The sequence below is a fragment of the Somniosus microcephalus genome, chromosome 2 (genome assembly GCF_052327205.1).
Source record: "Somniosus microcephalus isolate GS21.2 chromosome 2, FLI_Smic_1.0, whole genome shotgun sequence".
NCBI lineage: Eukaryota > Metazoa > Chordata > Chondrichthyes > Squaliformes > Somniosidae > Somniosus > Somniosus microcephalus.
Genome location: NC_140988.1, coordinates 255,126,184 through 255,144,549, shown reverse-complemented (window position 1 = coordinate 255,144,549; position 18,366 = coordinate 255,126,184). Strand labels below are relative to the sequence as shown.

At 49.1% G+C, this 18,366-nt stretch overlaps 1 protein-coding gene across 4 annotated transcripts in view; it reads right to left on the bottom strand.

The window, feature by feature from the left end:
• trim23 (tripartite motif containing 23) overlaps positions 1–15,594 on the bottom strand; it is a 52,958-nt gene extending 37,364 nt beyond the window's left edge. The window contains exon 1 of one of the 4 annotated variants that reach the window (XM_085971158.1): positions 15,344–15,594. In XM_085971158.1, the coding sequence (XP_085827284.1) occupies positions 15,344–15,487 (144 nt within the window). In that variant the 5' untranslated portion in view covers positions 15,488–15,594. Of the gene's footprint in view, positions 1–12,522; positions 12,553–15,343 lie in introns of those variants that run through there. The other 3 variants (XM_085971138.1, XM_085971129.1, XM_085971148.1) reach the window with 3 other exon arrangements.
• Between the last annotated feature and the right edge of the window lie 2,772 nt (positions 15,595–18,366).

Sequence of the window (18,366 nt, the reverse complement as noted above, 5' to 3'; positions counted from 1 at the left end):
TGCGAGGTTATCCACTTTGGTGTCAAAAACAGGAAGGCAAATTATTATCTGAATGGTGTGGTAAACCACTGTTGTTAGTATTGTTGTTCACCACTGTTGTTAGTACTGTTGTTCACTGTTAGTACTGTTGTTCACTCTTGCATATTGTTGTACTTGTCTGTGCATGCCTCAGCTGACTCCGCCCCTGGCTCCACCCTCATGGCCGGGTATAAAGGTCGCTGCTCGGCAGCCCCCGGCCCTTTTGGATACCAGGCAACCACAAGAGGCATGCTCTGTTCTTTGGTAATAAAAGCCTGTTTATTACTTCCAGTCTTTTGTAGCAATTGATAGTGCATCAATTTTATTACCAAAATTAAATGTTGGCTGCGGATGCTGATCAGCCGATGGCGCAAAACGCTGAGCAGCAGGCGCTGCTGCGAGCCCTCAGACCAACATGCCTGGACCTAGACCCCCAAGAAGTGGGTTCGTCGACTAAATTCGCACAATGGCTGCGTTGCTTTGAGGCGTATCTGGAAGCCTCGACCGTGACTCTTGATGAAAATAAACTGAAAATCCTGGCCTCGAAGGTGAGCCACCAAGTCTATACTTTAATCCAAGATGCGACGACCTACGCGGCGGCTATCGACCTACTGAAAGGGCAGTATGCACGCCCGGTTAACACGGTCTATGCCAGGCACCTTTTAAGATCTCGCAGACAGCAGCCCGGGGAATCGGTGGAGGCCTTCCTACGGGCACTGCAGGTACTCGGACGCGGCTGCGACTGCAAGGAAGTATCGGCTGCGGCACATGCGGAGGGACTGATACGAGACGCTTTCGTTGCGGGTCTAAGGTCCGACTACTCCCGGCAGAGGCTGCTGGAGAAGGGTGAAATAGACCTGACAAAGGCAGTGTCCCTCGCGCTCTCGCTCGACGCGGCCCACAGAAATATGGACGCTTTCTCCCCTAATCGCCCCGCGCTGTGGACGCCGCAATCTTGGGCCATGGGACCGCCACCTCCGACTGCTGCAGCGATGTCCAAGGCACAAAAATGCTATTTTTGTGGCCAAGCTAAACACCCTAGAGCACGCTGCCCCGCGAAGAATGCTACCTGCTCCGGCAAGAAAGGTCACTACGTTAGCGCCTGCAAAGGGAAGACCGCTAACGCCAGCAGCGCCGCGTGCGAACCGTGGGTGCAGCCATCTTGCCCGCCATCTTGGGCTCCCCCAGCTGCGTGGGGATCGGGACCGTGGGCGCCGCCATTGTCCGCCATCTTGGACGCCTCCGACTTCGGTTACGGGGGACCCGGACTCCACCACCGCCTCATCGGACGACCGCATCGACGCGCTTGAACATACGCTGGCTTCCGTGACGCTGGGTCAATCTCTCCCGCATCAACTGTCCAGGTCCATGATGGACATTACGGTAAACGGCCGCGCCACTACCTGCCTTTTGACAGCTGGAGCACGGAGAGTTTTATACATCCCGACACGGTGCGCAGTTACTCTCTCCCGGTCCTGCCGACGCGTCATCGCATCTCTATGGCTTCCAAAGCCCAGTCAGCGGAAGTCGGTGGCTACTGTATGGTGACTCTTTCAGTGCGGGGTACTGAATACAAAAATTTTAAACTTCTGGTCCTGCCCGATCTCTGCGCTGCCGTCCTACTGGGGTTGGATTTTCAATGCCACCTTAAGAGTGTCACTTTAGCGTACGGTGGACCCCTTCCCCCTCTCACGGTCTGCAGCCAGTTTTTAAATCGCCCGCCGCGCGCCATTTGCAGCCTCTCCACCCTTAAAGTCTCCCCCCCCTCCTTGTTCGCTAACCTCACCCGCGACGGTAAGCCCATCGCTACCAAAAGTAGGCGTTACAGTGCCGGGGATAGGGGTTTCATTAAATCCGAGGTAGCGAGACTCCTGAAGGAAGGGATTATCGAGAGCAGCAATAGCCCATGGCGAGCACAAGTGGTGGTGGTGAAGACTGGCGGAAAACAGCGCCTAGTTATTGACTACAGCCAGACGATCAGTCGCTACACCCAGTTGGATGCATACCCACTCCCCCGCATATCTGACATGGTCAATCAGATAGCACAATACCAGGTGTTCTCGACGATTGATCTGAAGTCGGCATACCACCAGCTCCCCATCAGGGCTGAGGACCGCCAGTACACAGCTTTTGAAGCTGACGGTCGGCTCTAACACTTTCTCAGAGTTCCCTTCGGCGTCACCAACGGAGTTTCTGTCTTCCAACGGGAGATGGACCGGATGGTTGACCAGAACGCGCTCCAGGCCACTTTCCCATATCTAGACAACGTCACCATCTGCGGCCACGACCAGCAGGACCACGACGTTAATCTAGGGAAATTCCTCCGGACGGCCCAGCGGCTGAATCTCACATACAACAAAGACAAATGTATGTTTCGTACTAAGCGCCTTGCTATTCTTGGCTGCGTAGTGGAGAACGGAGTCATCGACCCAGACCCCGTTAGAATGCGCCCTCTTATGGAGCTCCCCCTCCCCCACTGCCAGAAAGCACTGAAGAGATGCCTGGGGTTTTTCTCTTACTATGCTCAGTGGGTACCCAACTATGCGGATAAAGCCCGACCCCTCATCAAGTCCGTCTCCTTCCCCCTGACAGCAGAGGCCTGTGCAGCCTTCACTCTCATAAAAAGCGATATTGCGAAGGCCACAATGCACGCTGTGGATGAGTCCCTCCCTTTTCAAGTGGAGAGCGACGCATCCGACTTTGCCCTAGCTGCAACCCTTAACCAGGCGGGGAGACCCGTGGCCTTTTTCTCAAGGACCCTCCAGGGCCCCGGGATTCGACACTCCTCTGTCGAAAAGGAGGCCCAGGCCATTGTGGAAGCCGTGCGACATTGGCGGCATTACCTGGGTGGAAAACGATTTACCCTGCTCACTGACCAGCGTTCAGTAGCTTTTATGTTTCATAATAAGCAGCGGGGCAAAATCAAGAATGACAAGATATTAAGGTGGAGAATCGAACTCTCCACCTACAATTACGATATCTTGTACCGGCCCGGGAAACTCAATGAGCCCCCAGATGCCCTATCACGTGGTACGTGCGCCAGCGCGCAGGTTGATAGATTACAGACCCTCCACAATGACCTCTGCCACCCGGGGGTCACCAGGTTCTTCCATTTTATCAAATCCCGTAACCTGCCCTACTCCATCGAGGAGGTCAGGACCATGACCAGGAACTGCCAGATCTGTGCCGAGTGCAAGCCGCATTTTTATAGGCCAGACAGAGCGAGCCTGATCAAAGCCACACGCCCCTTCGAGCGGCTGAGCATCGATTTTAAAGGGCCCCTCCCCTCCTCTGACCGCAATGTGTACTTCCTCAATATAATTGATGAGTACTCCCGTTTCCCGTTTGCCATCCCTTGCTCGGACATGACCAGTACCACGGTCATTAAATGTCTGAATGACCTCTTCGCATTGTTCGGTTTCCCTAGCTATATCCATAGCGACAGGGGCTCATCCTTTATGAGCGACGAACTTCGGCAGTACCTGCTCGCGAGAGGCATTGCTACAAGCAGGACCACCAGCTACAACCCCCGGGGTAACGGCCAGGTGGAAAGGGAGAATGCGACAGTCTGGAAGGCAGTCCTTTTAAACTTAAAATCTAAGGGCCTTCCGACCTCCCGCTGGCAGGAGGTCCTCCCTGCGGCGCTCCATTCCATTCGGTCGCTGCTCTGTACACCCACCAATGCCACTCCTCACGAGAGAATGTTCTCCTTCCCCAGGAAGTCCACGTCGGGGATTTCGCTACCAACATGGCTGACTTCTCCAGGACCCGTCCTACTGCGGAAGCACGTGAGGACCCATAAGGCGGACCCCCTGGTCGAGAGGGTGAGCCTCCTCCACGCCAACCCGCAGTATGCTTACGTGGTGTACCCGGACGGGCGGGAGGACACAGTCTCCATTCGAGACCTCGCACCCGCGGGTGCTCCTGAAACACCCTCTTCGCCACCCACCGCTACTCCTGCCTACCCCCAGGACACAGTCCCTGCACGAGACCTCGCACCTTCGGGTGCCTCTGAGAGACCACCATCGCTACCTCCCATTACCCATGCTCTGACCCCTGTAGACGGCGTGCAGCAGCCCCAGGGTCCGCCACCTGCTACACCTCCTCTGAACGAGACACCGGGTTCAACGTTGGATGCTGCACCATCACCGCCGCTGCTGCGACGCTCAGGACGGCTTACAAGGCCTCCTGATAGACTTCAGTACACGAATTTTTAGTGCACTTCACCCCGCCGGACTCAATTCTAAACAAGGGGTGAATGTGGTAAACCACTGTTGTTAGTATTGTTGTTCACCACTGTTGTTAGTACTGTTGTTCACTCTTGCATATTGTTGTACTTGTCTGTGCATGCCTCAGCTGACTCCGCCCCTGGCTCCACCCTCATGGCTGGGTATAAAGGTCGCTGCTCGGCAGCCCCCGGCCCTTTTGGATACCAGGCAACCACAAGAGGCATGCTCTGTTCTTTGGTAATAAAAGCCTGTTTATTACTTCCAGTCTTTTGTAGCAATTGATAGTGCATCAAATGGCAATAGATTGGGAGAAGGGGAAGTGCAACGAGACCTGGGTGTCCTTGTGCACCAGTCACTGAAGGTAAGCATGCAGGTGCAGCAGGCGGTTAAGAAGGCAAATGGTATGTTGGCCTTCGTAGCGAGGGGGTTCAAGTCTTGCTGCAGTTGTACAGGGCCTTGGTGAGACCACACCTTGAGTGTTGTGTGCAGTTTTGGTCGCCTTATCCGAGGAAGGATGTTCTTGTCAAGGAGGGAGTGCAGCGAAGATTCACCAGGCTGATACGTCATTCCTGCCATCCCAGGTATGAGGAGAGATTGGGTCGATTGGGCTTATACTTGCTAGAGTTTAGAAGAATGAGAGGGGATCTCATTGAAACTTATAAAATTCTAACAGGACTAGACAGACTAGATGCAGGAAGGATGTTCCCGATGGCCGGGGAGTCCAGAACCAGGGGTCACAGTCTAAGAATAAGGGGTAAGCCATTTAGGACAGAGATGAGGAGGAATTTCTTCACCCAGAGAGTGGTGAACCTGTGGAATTCTCTACCACAGAAGGCAGTAGAGGCCAATTCATTAAATATATTCAAGAAGGAGTTAGATATATTTCTTAAGGCTAAAGGGATCAAGGGATATGGGGAGAAGACAGGGACAGGGTATTGAATTTGGATGATCAGCCATGATCTCATTAAATGGCGGAGCAGGCTCGAGGGGCCGAATGGCCTACTCCTGCTCCTATCTTCTATGAAAAAGGCATGGCCACCAATGGTTGAGCGATTATAATCAGGGATGCTCAAGAGGGCAGAATTAGAGGAGCGCAGATATCGTGGGGGGTTGTGTGGCTGGAGGAGATTAGAGAGATGGGAAGGGGCGAGGCCATGAAGGGATTTGAAAACAAGGATGAGAATTTTGAAATTGAGGCATTGCTTCACCGGGAGCCAATGTAGGTCAGTGAGCACAGGGGTGATGGGTGAATGGGACTTGGTACGAGTGACGACATGGGCAGCTGAGTTTTGGATGACCTCAAGTTTTACATAGGGTAGAATGTGGGAGGCCAGTCAGGAGTGTGTTGGAATAGTCAAGTTTGAGGTAACAAAGGCATGGATGAGGGTTTCAGCAGCAGATGAGCTGAGGCAAGGACAGAGGCGGGCGACGTTATGGAGGTGGAAATAGACGGTCTTAGTTATGCCGCGGATATGTGGTCGGAAGCTCATTTCAGGATCAAATATGACACCAAGGTTGCGAACAGTGTGCTTCAGTCTTAGACAAATGTTAGGGAGAGGGATGGAGTCAGTGGCCAGTGAACGGAGTTCCTCATGTAATCTGTCATTCCTGGAACCATTTTAGTAAATCTCTTCTGTACCATCTCCGAAGCCTTCACGTCCTTCCTAAAAGGGTGGTGCTCAGAATTGGACACAATACCCCAGCTGGGGCCGAGCTAGTGTTTGAAACAGGTTTAGCATAACTTCCTGGCTTTTGTACTCTATGGGGGAGAAATTGGGTACCTTTGCACCTCCAGTTATCGCCTCCGGGGGCGATAACAGGGCGCTAACCACGGCGAGATTATCGCCTCCCGCTAAATTTAGCGGGAGGTTTGCGGTGGCGGTATGGCGTTGCCCCCCCGATTTCCTTCGCCCGGAGATCGTTGACGTCATCGCCATGGGCATCGCCCCAGTTGCACCCCAAACCTGAACTTCGGTTCTGCCCCCTGCCGCATCACCGGGCGATAACACTGACAGCTGCAGGAGGCGTTCATTGGGAGGCCGGGCACTTCGGGGGGCGATACTTAAAAGGCGAGGTGGCCGAGGTAGGGAAAAAAAATCAAATGCTCGTTTTCTGGTTTTTTTGCTTTTTTCCCCAGCACTCGATCAGCCCGGCACTTTGTTGCAGTGCACTGGGCTGGATCGCAGCTGTCATCAGGGACCAGGTAAGTTGCTTTCCCTTACAGAGCCTGCAGTGATGGCTCTTCCCTTTAAGGGAGGGAAGGAGTCTTCCAACGCGCCAGTGCTGCACGGCACATTTCTACCGCCCCGCCTGCTGCACTCCAGGAAGTGGAGTGCTTGATTTAGCACTCCACTTCCTGCCTGGAGTTCAAAACTGAATTTTTTTTAAAGTGGAGAAACATTAGCACCCAACGCTAATTTTTTCAACTTTTAAAAAGTTAGAGCCCCAAATGGGGCTATAATGAATTTCTCCCCCTATGCCTCTATTTATAAATCCCAGGATCCCATATGCTTTATTAACTGCTGTGTTAACCTGCCCTGCCACCTTCAAAGATTTGTGCACAAACGCCCCCAGGTCTCTCTGTTCTTGCAGCCCCTTTAAAATTGTACCATTTAGTGTGTATTGTCTCTCCTCATTCTTCCTACCAAAATGTATCACCTCACACTTCTCTGTTGAATTTCATCTGCCCTGTGTCCGCCCATTTTACTAGCCCGGCTATGTCTTCTTGAAGTCTATTACTATCTTCCTCACTGTTTACTACACTTCCAAGTTTCGTGCCATCTGCAAATTTCAAAATTGTGCCCTGTACCCCCCAAGTCCAAGTCATTAATGTATATCAAAAACAGCAATGGTCCTAGTACTGAACCTTGGGGAATGCCATTGTACATGCTGAAGAATAGCCATTCGCCACAACTCTCTGTTTTTCTATTCATTAACCAATTTTGTATCCATGCTGCTACTGCCCCTTTTATCCAACGAGCTTCAATTTTGCTATCAAGCCTAATATGTGGTATTTTATCAAAAGCCTTTTGAAAGTCCATATATACATCAACTGCACTGCCCTCATCCACCACAATAGTGCAATGACTATTACCTCATCAAAAAACTCAATCAAGTTAGTCAAACACAATCTATCCTTAACAAATCCGTGCTGGCTCTTTTTTATTAGGCCATGCTTGTCCAAGTGGCTGTTAATTTTCTCCTGGATTGTTGTTTTGAACAGCTCCCCACCACCTACGTTAATTACCAGGTAACTCCTTCTCCCCTGTTTGATCAGAGAATTAGGGCTCGGCAGAGATTTGAACCCAGGGCCTCTCGCAAACTTCACTCATAAATGCCGAAGCAAGAGTCATACCCCGAGACCACCAAGCCACTGAGCTAAATAGAGGAAGATCCCAGATGTTTGATTACTGGTTCGTACTGGTGGGGGATGATGACTACAATTATACTCCAGGATTCACGTGCAATCATTATTATCCAATGGTCTCTACTGAAAGTGCATGTCTAAGTGTTGGGGAAGGAAAGCACTTGGCTTGTTGTCATGGCCCATATGGTCAAAAAGCCGCATTGAATAGCTTTATTCTCCTGAGAGCACTGACTCTTTGCTGGGGCATGATTTCACCAACATTGGTTGTCCTCCAGTATCGTGACCTAAGTGGCCATTATTCATACAGGAGTCTTGACTGTGTGTTGAAAGGCTATTCAACCATACATAGCATCACAACCAAGCTTGATCCCATTTTCACTCTACCCCCCATGTGTATGTACTTCAATCTTTAATGAAATAACAATCAGGACTGAACAGACTGATTGCCCTCAGTAATTCTGGGTTAGGGAGGGGCCACTTCCACCCCAACAGAGATCAGAACACACTTGCGGTTGAGCTCGCCTCTTCCTGATACTGGATAAAGTCAGAGCCACCGAGGAAGCCTTTATTAATATTCTAAGTAATGTAACTTTTTAAACAGGCATTAAAAATAATCCCTCTCCACCCCCAGTTTCATCGCTAAGTCTTCATAATCTTTTTTTAAACCATCTTACTTTTGAACAAGTTCTCTATTTAATTCCTTGATTATAGAAATACTAAAAATATTCAGTAAAGACACAATATGCAAAATTATATACTATAAAAAAACAAAATGTAATATATCAAACCTCAGGCACATGCATAGTTTTTTTAAAGAGCAACTTGCACAGGATTTCATTTCGATAAATGATGTTGCAGTCTCAATGATAATTACTAATAGCGAATATTTTCAATTTAAATACTAGATCTTTCATGAATATTCCTTCTTCATAAGTCTGACTACATTTCTTTAGCTGATTATGCACAACTTGTTTTCAATGGATGATCCACTGATATCATCAGTTGAATCACGGCCATATTGTACACACACTCGGATAAATTGTCGACATCAGTCAGTGGAACAAAAGGGAAAAAAAAGACAATAAAATTTAACGTTCTTCAGAAACACGAACATTAGCTTTTAAGAATAAACAAAAGACATTTATTTGCAGCCTTGAGTATTAGATTCTAGCGAATAGAAAGTGAACTTTTTTGGGGGAGGCTGCTTATAGTGAGTGATATTATGCTGGGAAATAGAACATTTTTGGTACCCAGTGTCAACATCAAACGATATCAAGTGAAGCATGGCACAACCAGATGCAGAGTAAAGCTTTCTCTACACTGTCCCAATAATTTGCTCTAACTCCAGCCTAGGAAATGTACTCCCTCACACCAGCCATTCTAAGCAAGTCTATTGATTACTGCTGATTTACAGATTGCATTATGCAGTGAACTTGCAACCATGAGGATCTAGGGGGCTGGGGAGGGGGGCAGGCGGAGCAGGTCTTTTATCTCAATGTGTGGGCTGGATTCAAATCTAGGTATGTGGAGAAAGAGCGCTGTTTTAATGCACTTTACTTCCCTCACAAAAAAAAAATCCAAGATTACACAACATATAGTAGGATATATTGCCCATGACTACATGGAAGATATTGAAAAGCTTACAAAAAGTAATACAGGGCACTGAGTAACATGGTGCTTCAGCACACTGTCCTTTCAGATCTTGGAGCTGAATTTAAATCCAGTTCAAACTTGATTTGATTAAGGTGGTTAAGAAGGCATACAGGACACTTTCCTTTATTAGCCAAGGCATAGAATAGAAGAGCAGGGATGTTATGCTAGAACTGTACAAAACTCTAGTTAGGCCACAGTTAAAGTACTGCTTACAGTTCTGGTCACCGCATTACAGGAAAGATGTGATTGCATGTGTAATGTATATACCTTTAAGGGGGGAACTATCTTTTACAGCTCATGTATACTGCAGTACCGGCAGTGACCACACCTGTATATAGCACGGAGTAGTAATCTGTACAGACCAGTTCCCATGTGAGCCACGTTGAGTAAACACCTGTTGTACCGTTCTCCTGCAGTCTGTGTCTTATTATACACAGACACAACATTGGCGACAAGGCAAGTTCGAACCTACCTGCAACCCTGCATCACCTCCCGGGGATTCGTTCCTGGAGATCAGTGGATTGGAGGTCAAGGCCAGAGACTCGGGCGTCGACCACGGGCAACCGCCCAGTCATCCAGCAGAGACTCGAGAATTGCGGGGGAGGCTGTCGAGAGCCAGGCTTGGCTTTCCAGTCGAGGTGGTCCAGCGAAACGGGCTGGCAACAGGTAGTGCGCAGACCCTTCCCGGACAGCGGCGGGCTAGAGCCCGACCGAGCGGCACAGCAAAGGGCCGAGCAGCGTCGACGGAGGAGAGAGAGAGAGAGAGAGAGAGAGAGAGAGGGCAGAGCGCACAGGGCGCAGCCGGTGTTCAGGTGCCGAGCAGCGTCGAAGAGAGGGAGAGAGACGCGCAGAAACCCGCAAGGCGCCGCCATTGCCACGAGGACCGCCGAGAGCGGCATTGGCAGCAGCGCAGGAGAAGCGCACGAAACCTACAGGGCGCCGCCATTGCCACGAGAACCGCCGGGAGCGGCGTTGGCAGCAGCGGGGGAGGAAGGAAAGCGCGGGAGACGCCATTTTAAGCCATTGGGAGACGCCATTTTAAACCACACCCAAAATGCCGAAGAGTGGCAGTATCACCGCATTTGACAATGAAGTCGAAGATTGGACTACATATGTCGAACGAATAGAGGTATACTGCAAGGCAAATGAGGTGTCAGATGACAAGAACGCGTCGGTATTGTTAAATTTAATGGGTGCAAAGACGTATGGTTTATTACGAAATCTAGTAACCCCAACGAAGCCAATGGAAAAGAGTTTTGAAGACATAGTAACGATACTACAGGAACATTTAAACACACCGCTGCTGATAGCAGAAAGATTCAAGTTTCACAAACGGAACCAGCATAAGGATGAAAGCAATGCTGATTATTTAACAGAACTGCGCAAACTATCGAAACACTGCCAGTTTGGAGCGGGACTGGCAGATACCTTAAGGGACAAGTTTGTGTGTGGGCTTCAAAGTGAAGGAACCCAGAAACGGCTTTTATCTGAAAAGGACCTTACGCTGGAAAAGGCTTTCAGCATTGCGGTATCATATGAAGCAGCAGCACGGGGCGCTGCAGAGATACAACAGAGACCGCAAGAATATGGCACAAACGAAATGTCATATAGAACAGAGAAGTGCTATCGCTGCGGCAGAACAACACACGACCAGAATGATTGCTGGTTCAAAGACAAAGTGTGCAGACAGTGTGGAAAAGTAGAACACATAGCACGAGTCTGCAGGTCGGGAAAGAAAACCAGCAATAAGAAGCCTACCAAAGAAAAGTACAAGAAGGTACATAAGATGACGGAGAATAGTTCAGACGAACAAAAGAGTGATAACGACTCTGAAAGCAGGGAACTGAGTTGTCTGAAACTACATAATGTGATCACAACGGAGGATCACCGAACCATTTGGGTCACTCTCAAGATAGGAGTCCAGGTAAAGATGGAATTGGACACAGGATCAGCCCTAACAGTCATAAACCGACGGGACTACGAGCGGCTATTCTCACACATACCCTTGAGACACAAAAATTATTTTGAAGACGTACACGGGGCAAAAAGTCTACCCCAAAGGAAAAATAAGGGTGACCGTTATATATAACGGTAAGGAAACACCAAAACTAGACCTGTATGTATTGCAAGATGGAGGACCACCATTACTGGGACGTGAATGGATCCGGAAAATACAACTGGATTGGCATTCCATACAGGCACTGACTGTGGCTGACAAAAAGGATGATGACGTCACACCTGGGTGACTGTCAAAGATCCTAACTGATGCGAAAGAAGTGTTCCAGCAAGGACTCGGAACACTAAAAGGCATGACAGCGACGATTAAAATTGAAGAAAACGCAAGCCCAAAATTTTTTAAGGCCAGACCGGTACCTTATGCGATCCACCCAGCCGTCGAAGCAGAGCTGGAGAGTCTGGAACGTTCAGGTGTACTGTCCAAGGTAGACTGGAGCGAGTGGGCTACACCCATCGTCCCTGTGATGAAAAAGTCGTTGAGCAGCACGCCTGGGGAACCAGGGAAGGTTCGCATCTGTGGGGACTTTAAGGTAACAGTGAACCCGGTCCTTCACACCGTACAATATCCACTTCCGCGGATTGAAGATATTTTCGCCTCGCTATCTGGAGGGAAACGCTTCACTAAGATTGATCTGGCCCAGGCGTATCTGCAAATGGAGGTAGAAGAAGCATCAAAAAAATGCCTCACAATCAACACCCATAAAGGTCTCTACCAATACAACCGGCTGGTATTCGGGGTAGCATCAGCTCCGGCTATTTGGCAGAGGGCAATGGAACAAGTCCTGCAAGGGATCCCAGGGACCCAGTGTTATTTGGACGACATCCTGGTCACGGGCGAAAATGACAGTGATCACCTTGCCAACCTGGAGCAGGTGCTCACTAGATTGCAGGAATATGGGCTCCGAGCTAACCACCCCAAATGCGAGTTTTTTAGAAAACAGATCTCGTATTGTGGCCACGTTATCGATAAAGAGGGGTTACACAAGTCCCCAGAGAAGATTGAGGCAGTAGTCAAGGCTCCAGCACCGGAAAATGTGTCACAACTGAGGTCGTTCCTCGGGCTGGTAAACTACTACCATAAGTTCTTGCCAAATTTGTCTACAATACTACACCCACTGAACACCCTACTGCAAACTGGGGTGCCATGGAAGTGGAGTGACAAATGTAGACGAGCTTTCCAGAAGAGCAAAACACTAATCACATCGAAAGAGGTATTGGCCCATTACAACCCAGCATTACCAATTCGGTCGGCATGTGATGCGTCACCCTACGGCATTGGAGCGGTGCTGTCGCACAAATTCTCGGACGGCTCAGAGAGGCCAATAGCCTTTGAGTCACGATCACTAACCTCAGCCGAGCGTAACTACACCCAGATTGACAGGGAGGCCCTCAGCCGAGTGTGGGGAGAGAAAAAGTTCAATCACTATCTGCACGGGCAGAAATTCACCTTGCTGACTGATCACCAGCCTCTTGTCTCCATTTTTAATCCAAAGAAGGGCGTTCCGGTGATGACTGCACAACGACTACAAAGATGGTCACTTTTTCTAGGGGCGCACCACTATGAGATTGAATATAAGGGCACGAAACAGCATGGAAATGCTGATGGGCTATCACGCCTGCCACTGCCTACTGCAGAGGAAGCACCAGCAGTGGATCCTGTCGAAATATTCCATTCGACTATAGTTGAATACCTACCGGTAACTAACGCTTGTATCGAAAAGGAAACCCGAAATGACCCGACACTGTCTCGGGTATATGATTTGACGGTGAAGGGATGGCCAGCACATGGCGACTCACTGTTGCCAGCATTCTCGACAAGGAGCGAACAGCTGTCAGTGTGCCGGGGGACCTTGATGTGTGGATCCAGAGTGGTAATTCCACCCAAGTTTAGGGATAGAGTGCTCAATGAGCTTCATGAGGGTCATCTGAGAGGGGTAAAAATGAAAAGCCTAGCCAGGGCTTATGTGTGGTGGCCGGGAATCGATAAACAAATCGAGGACCTGACCAAGAGCTGCTCAGGATGCCAGAAAGTCCAAAATGCACCACCACAGGCCCCTCTACACCCATGGGAGTGGCCCTCATCTCCATGGCAACGGGTGCATATTGATTTTGCTGGTCCATTCATGGACTCATTGTTTTTAATAGCCGTGGATGCGCACTCGAAATGGCCTGAGGTCATCAAAATGTCCTCCACCACCACGGAGAAAACTATTGCAGACCTACGGACCATTTTTGCCAGGAATGGCTTGCCAGGACAGATTTGCTCCGACAACGGACCACAGTTTGTGTCCGAAGAGTTCCGGAGGTTCTTGAAATAGAATGGGTTAAGGCATTACACATCCGCCCCGTATCACCCAGCCACAAATGGATTGGCTGAAAGGTTCGTACAAACCTTTTCAGAAGGCAATAAAGGCTATGTACAATGACAACATTCCGCTGCAGCACAAGGTGGACAATTTCCTGTTCGCCTACCGGAATGCGACACATGCAGTCACCAACCAGGCCCCAGCCATGATGTTCTTTAACCGAAGGTTAAGATCTCGCCTGGATTTGCTCAGACCAAACGTACGAAGAGATGTTGAGAGTAAGCAATTCCAGCACATCCATGAGAAGCCAACAAGGAGCTTCAATGTAGGGCAGCCAGTCTTGGCCTGCGACTACCGAACAGAAAAATGGCAGCCAGGAACGATATGCACACGGCAGGGCCCACTAATGTACACAGTGGACGTTGGGGAGAGCATCGTGAGATGCCATGCTGACCAGATCCTAGAGTCACAGGAACAAGTCAACCCCATGCCGCGCCCATACGTACCTGGTGATGAACCCGACGTACAGGTCGCATCTACCCCAGAAACAGTAGCCTTGGAAGCTGATGAACCAACCGACGACAGGGGGCCAGAATCGCCTCCGCACCAAGAGCAAGACACTCGAGAAAGGCGCTACCCAGAAAGGATCAGGAAGCCTCCCCAAAGACTGAATATATAAATAGACTATTTTCAGCTAATGTTGCATGTTAAAAGTGTTAATTGTAAATAGTTTGATATTTAATTGTTAAATGAGTGTTATGGTACTGTTAATCTAAAAGGGGAGGAATTGTAATGTATATACCTTTAAGGGGGGAACTATCTTTTACAGCTCATGTGTACTGCAGTACTGGCAGTGACCACACCTGTATATAGCACTGAGTAGTAATCTGTACAGACCAGTTCCCATGTGAGCCACGTTGAGTAAACACCTGTTGTACCGTTCTCCTGCAGTCTGTGTCTTATTATACACAGACACAACAGCATGAGAGAGGGTACAGAGGAGATTTACGTGGATGTTGCCAGGACTGGAGAATTTTAGCTCTGAGGAAAGATTGAAAAGGCTGGGCTGTTTTCTTTGGAACAGTGGAGTCTGAGGGGAGACTTGATTGGGGTGTATAAAATTATGAGGAGCCTAAATAGACTGGATAGGAAGGACCTACTTCCCTTAGCGGAGCTGTCAATAACCAGGAGGTATAGATTTAAAGTAATTGGTAGAAGAATTAGAGGAGAGTTAAGAAATTTTTTCACCTAGAGTGTGGTCGGGGTCTGGAACTCACTGCCTGAAAGGATGGTAGAGGCCAAGACCCTCATCACATTTTAAAAAGTACTGTACTTGGATATACACTTGAAATGCCATAACCCACAAGGCTACGACCAAGAACTGGAAAGTGGGATTAGGCTGGAATCGCTCTTTTTCGGCTGGCAGACATGATGGGCCGAATGGCCTCCTTCTGTGCCGTAAATTTCTATGATTAAAGTCTTCTCTATATACCAGTTCAAAGACTCCTATGTGAAATAGGTTTTAGCAGTCTCTACACAATTCCTAGCAAGTCCACAGCACAAACACTGAATGACAATCTCGCGGTCATTAACTGCCCGTTGATCGGGTGCATCCCCGAGTGGCCCTGGCCCCGGCCGGATCCAGACGGGAGGGGGGAGGGGCCGGCCGACAGCCCGCAGCCACGACAGCAGATTTGAAGGGCCCTGGGCCGGGCGCCGCTCAAGGTTCTGGTGTAAACACGGCCCGCACTCACCTTAACAGTGCAGCCACTGGCGCTGCGCGGGGGCCGGACGCTGCTGTCCATGGCCGCTGCAGGCAGCTTCTTCACTGCGGCCGCCGCCGCCATTCTGCAGCACACCAAGCCCCGCACAGTTACAGGGGGAAGCCCATTCAACATCTCAAATCCAGCTCGGCGTCATCACACTAGACATCACAAAACGGCTTTAGATAATAATTTATAAAAGTATGCATCATATCTAAAAGTACTATCATTGATTCTTCTAAAACATGTGATGTCTTGGCCCAGATTTTATCAAATTCCCCGCTCATAACTGTAATGGTGCGGTCCAAATGTTGCTGCGCGTCACAGTCCGCTCGTAAACTGCGCATGCAGATTGTTAAACCTACTTTCTTTAGTGGAGATTGGAATAATATTTAACCTCAGGCATTGCAAACATTAAAGTATTTACATTAACTTAGACCAACGCATTGAAATAAGTAGAATTTTTTTTTAGTAATGATATGTAAACAGCTTTAATTATTCTCACAAAAAACTGCATCTCAAAAGGTACATACAAGCAATGGGAAGGGTGCAAAGAAGAACAGTGAACCACGTGTACTCTTTTTTGATGCACACTTAAAAAATACTGTAACTAATAAAACTTAACAACTTAAATTAAAATTTGGTTCTCATAGAAACATAGAAGCAGGAGTAGGCCATTCGGCCCTTCGAGCCTGCTCCGCCATTCAACGAGATCATGGCTGATCATCCAAACCCTAGCACCCGGTCCCTACACCGACAGCCAACCCACCCAAGCCCTATCCCCGTAACCCCACGTATTTAATCCCCCCTAACACTAAGGGCCAATTTTTATCATGGCCAATCAACCTAACCCGCACATCTTTGGACTGTGGGAGGAAACCGGAGCACCCGGAGGAAACCCACGCAAACACGGGGAGAATGTGCAAACTCCACACAGACAGTCACCCGAGGCCGGATTTGAACCCAGGTCCCTGGCGCTGTGAGGCAACAGTGCTAACCACTGTTCTCTGTGGTGATAATGCACTCCAGTCCCTGTGGTACCCACCGGTCGCAGAAGGTGAACCACGTGTAAAGCAGATGACCTATCAGGAAAGACTAAGTTTACACCCTACAGTCCAGACAGAACAAATTAAGGGGGATGTCATTGAGATGTACAAACAACTCAATAACACAGATGAGGTCACAAGACAATGAGGGATGAGGAAGACAGCTTGCCCCATAACAGTTTATCCATCGCCATCCAGAAGCACCCTACAGCTCCCATTTGCACAACCTAATTGCTTCTTAAATGCATCCAAGGTTTCCACTGCCATCACTCTACCTGGAGCCCATTCCAAGCACTGACACTTTTTATTTGTTCCTGGGATGTGGGCGTCACTGGCAAGGCCAGCATTGATTGCCCATCCCTAATTGCCCTTGAGAAGGTTGTGGTGAGCTGCCTTCTTGAACCGCTGCAGTCCGTGTGGTGAAGGTACTCCCGCATTGCTGTTAGGGAGGGAGTGCCAGGATTTTGACCCAGCAACGATGAAGGAACGGTGATATATTTCCAAGTCAGGATGGTGTGTGACTTGGAGGGGAACTTGGAGGTGATGGTGTTCCCATGCGCTTGCTGCCCTTGTCCTTCTAGGTGGTAGAGGTCACAGGTTTGGGAGCCTTGGCGAGTTGCTGCAGTGCATCTTGTAGATGGTACACACTGCAGCTACGGTGCGCAGGTGGTGGAGGGAGTGAATGTTTAAGGTGGTGGATGCGGTGCCAATCAAGCGGGCTGCTTTGTCCTAGATGGTGTTGAGCTTCTTGAGTGTTGTTGGAGCTGCACTCGTCCAGGCAAGCGGAGTGTATTCCATCACACTCCTGACTTGTGCCTTGTAGATGGTGGAGAGGCTTTGGGGAGTCAGGAAGTGAGTCGCCACAGAATATCCAGCCTCTGACCTGCTATTGTAGCCACAGTATTTATGTGGCTGGTCCAGTTAAGTTTCTGGTCAATGGTGACCCCCAGGATGTGGATGGTGGGGGATTTGGCGATGCTAATCCTGTTGAATGTCAAGGGGAGGTGGTTAGATCCTTGCTTGTTGGAGTTAGTCATTGCCTGGCACTTGTGTGGCACAAATATTACTTGCCACTTATCAGCCCAAGCATGACTGTTGTCCAGGCCTTGCTGCATGCGGGCACAGACTGCTTCATTATCTGAGGAGTTGCGAATGGAACTGAACACTGTGCAATCATCAGTGAACATCCCCACTTCTGACACTTCTGACCTTATGTTGGAGGGAAGGTCATTTATGAAGCAGCTGAAGATGGTTGGGCCTAGGGCACTACCCTGAGGAACTCCTGCAGCGATGTCCTGGGGCTGAAATGATTGACCTCCAACAACCACAACCATCTTCCTTTGTGCTAGGTATGACTCTGTTATGTATTGTGTGTTCTATTGTGTGTTCTCCTCCCACCTGTGGTGGCGCTGTCACAGGAGATAAATGGTTGGGTGTTCTCTGTTAAGTTTAGCTCTCTTTGTTCGGAACTTGCCAGAACTTCCTTTCCTTCCAATAAAGCACTTCATGTTTGAATCTCTGAGTTCTGAGTCCTAAATTGTGTCTAGATAGAAAGGTACCAACACAACAAGTGGCAACGAGGAGCGGATGAATCTGCGTACATTACGGGTGCAGTGAGTAAACAGAAAATTTAATTTGAAACGTGAGATGGCTACTATATTAGGAAACATCGGTGATTTTGATGAAAATGTGGAGCAATGGAGCGCATATACGGAACATTTTGACTATTTTGTATTGGCGAATGCAGTGGCAAATGAAAAGGTCGTGCCTACCTTTTTGAGTGTAATCGGGCTGAAGACATTCAATTTACTTCGCAGCCTCGTGCAGCCAGATAAGCCAGGAACTAAAACATATAAGCAACTAGTGGAAATTCTTGGAGCACATTTTTCACCAAAACCTCTGGTTATTGCTGAGAGATTTAGATTTCACAAACGGAATCAAGAGGAGGGGGAATCAGTGACGATGTTT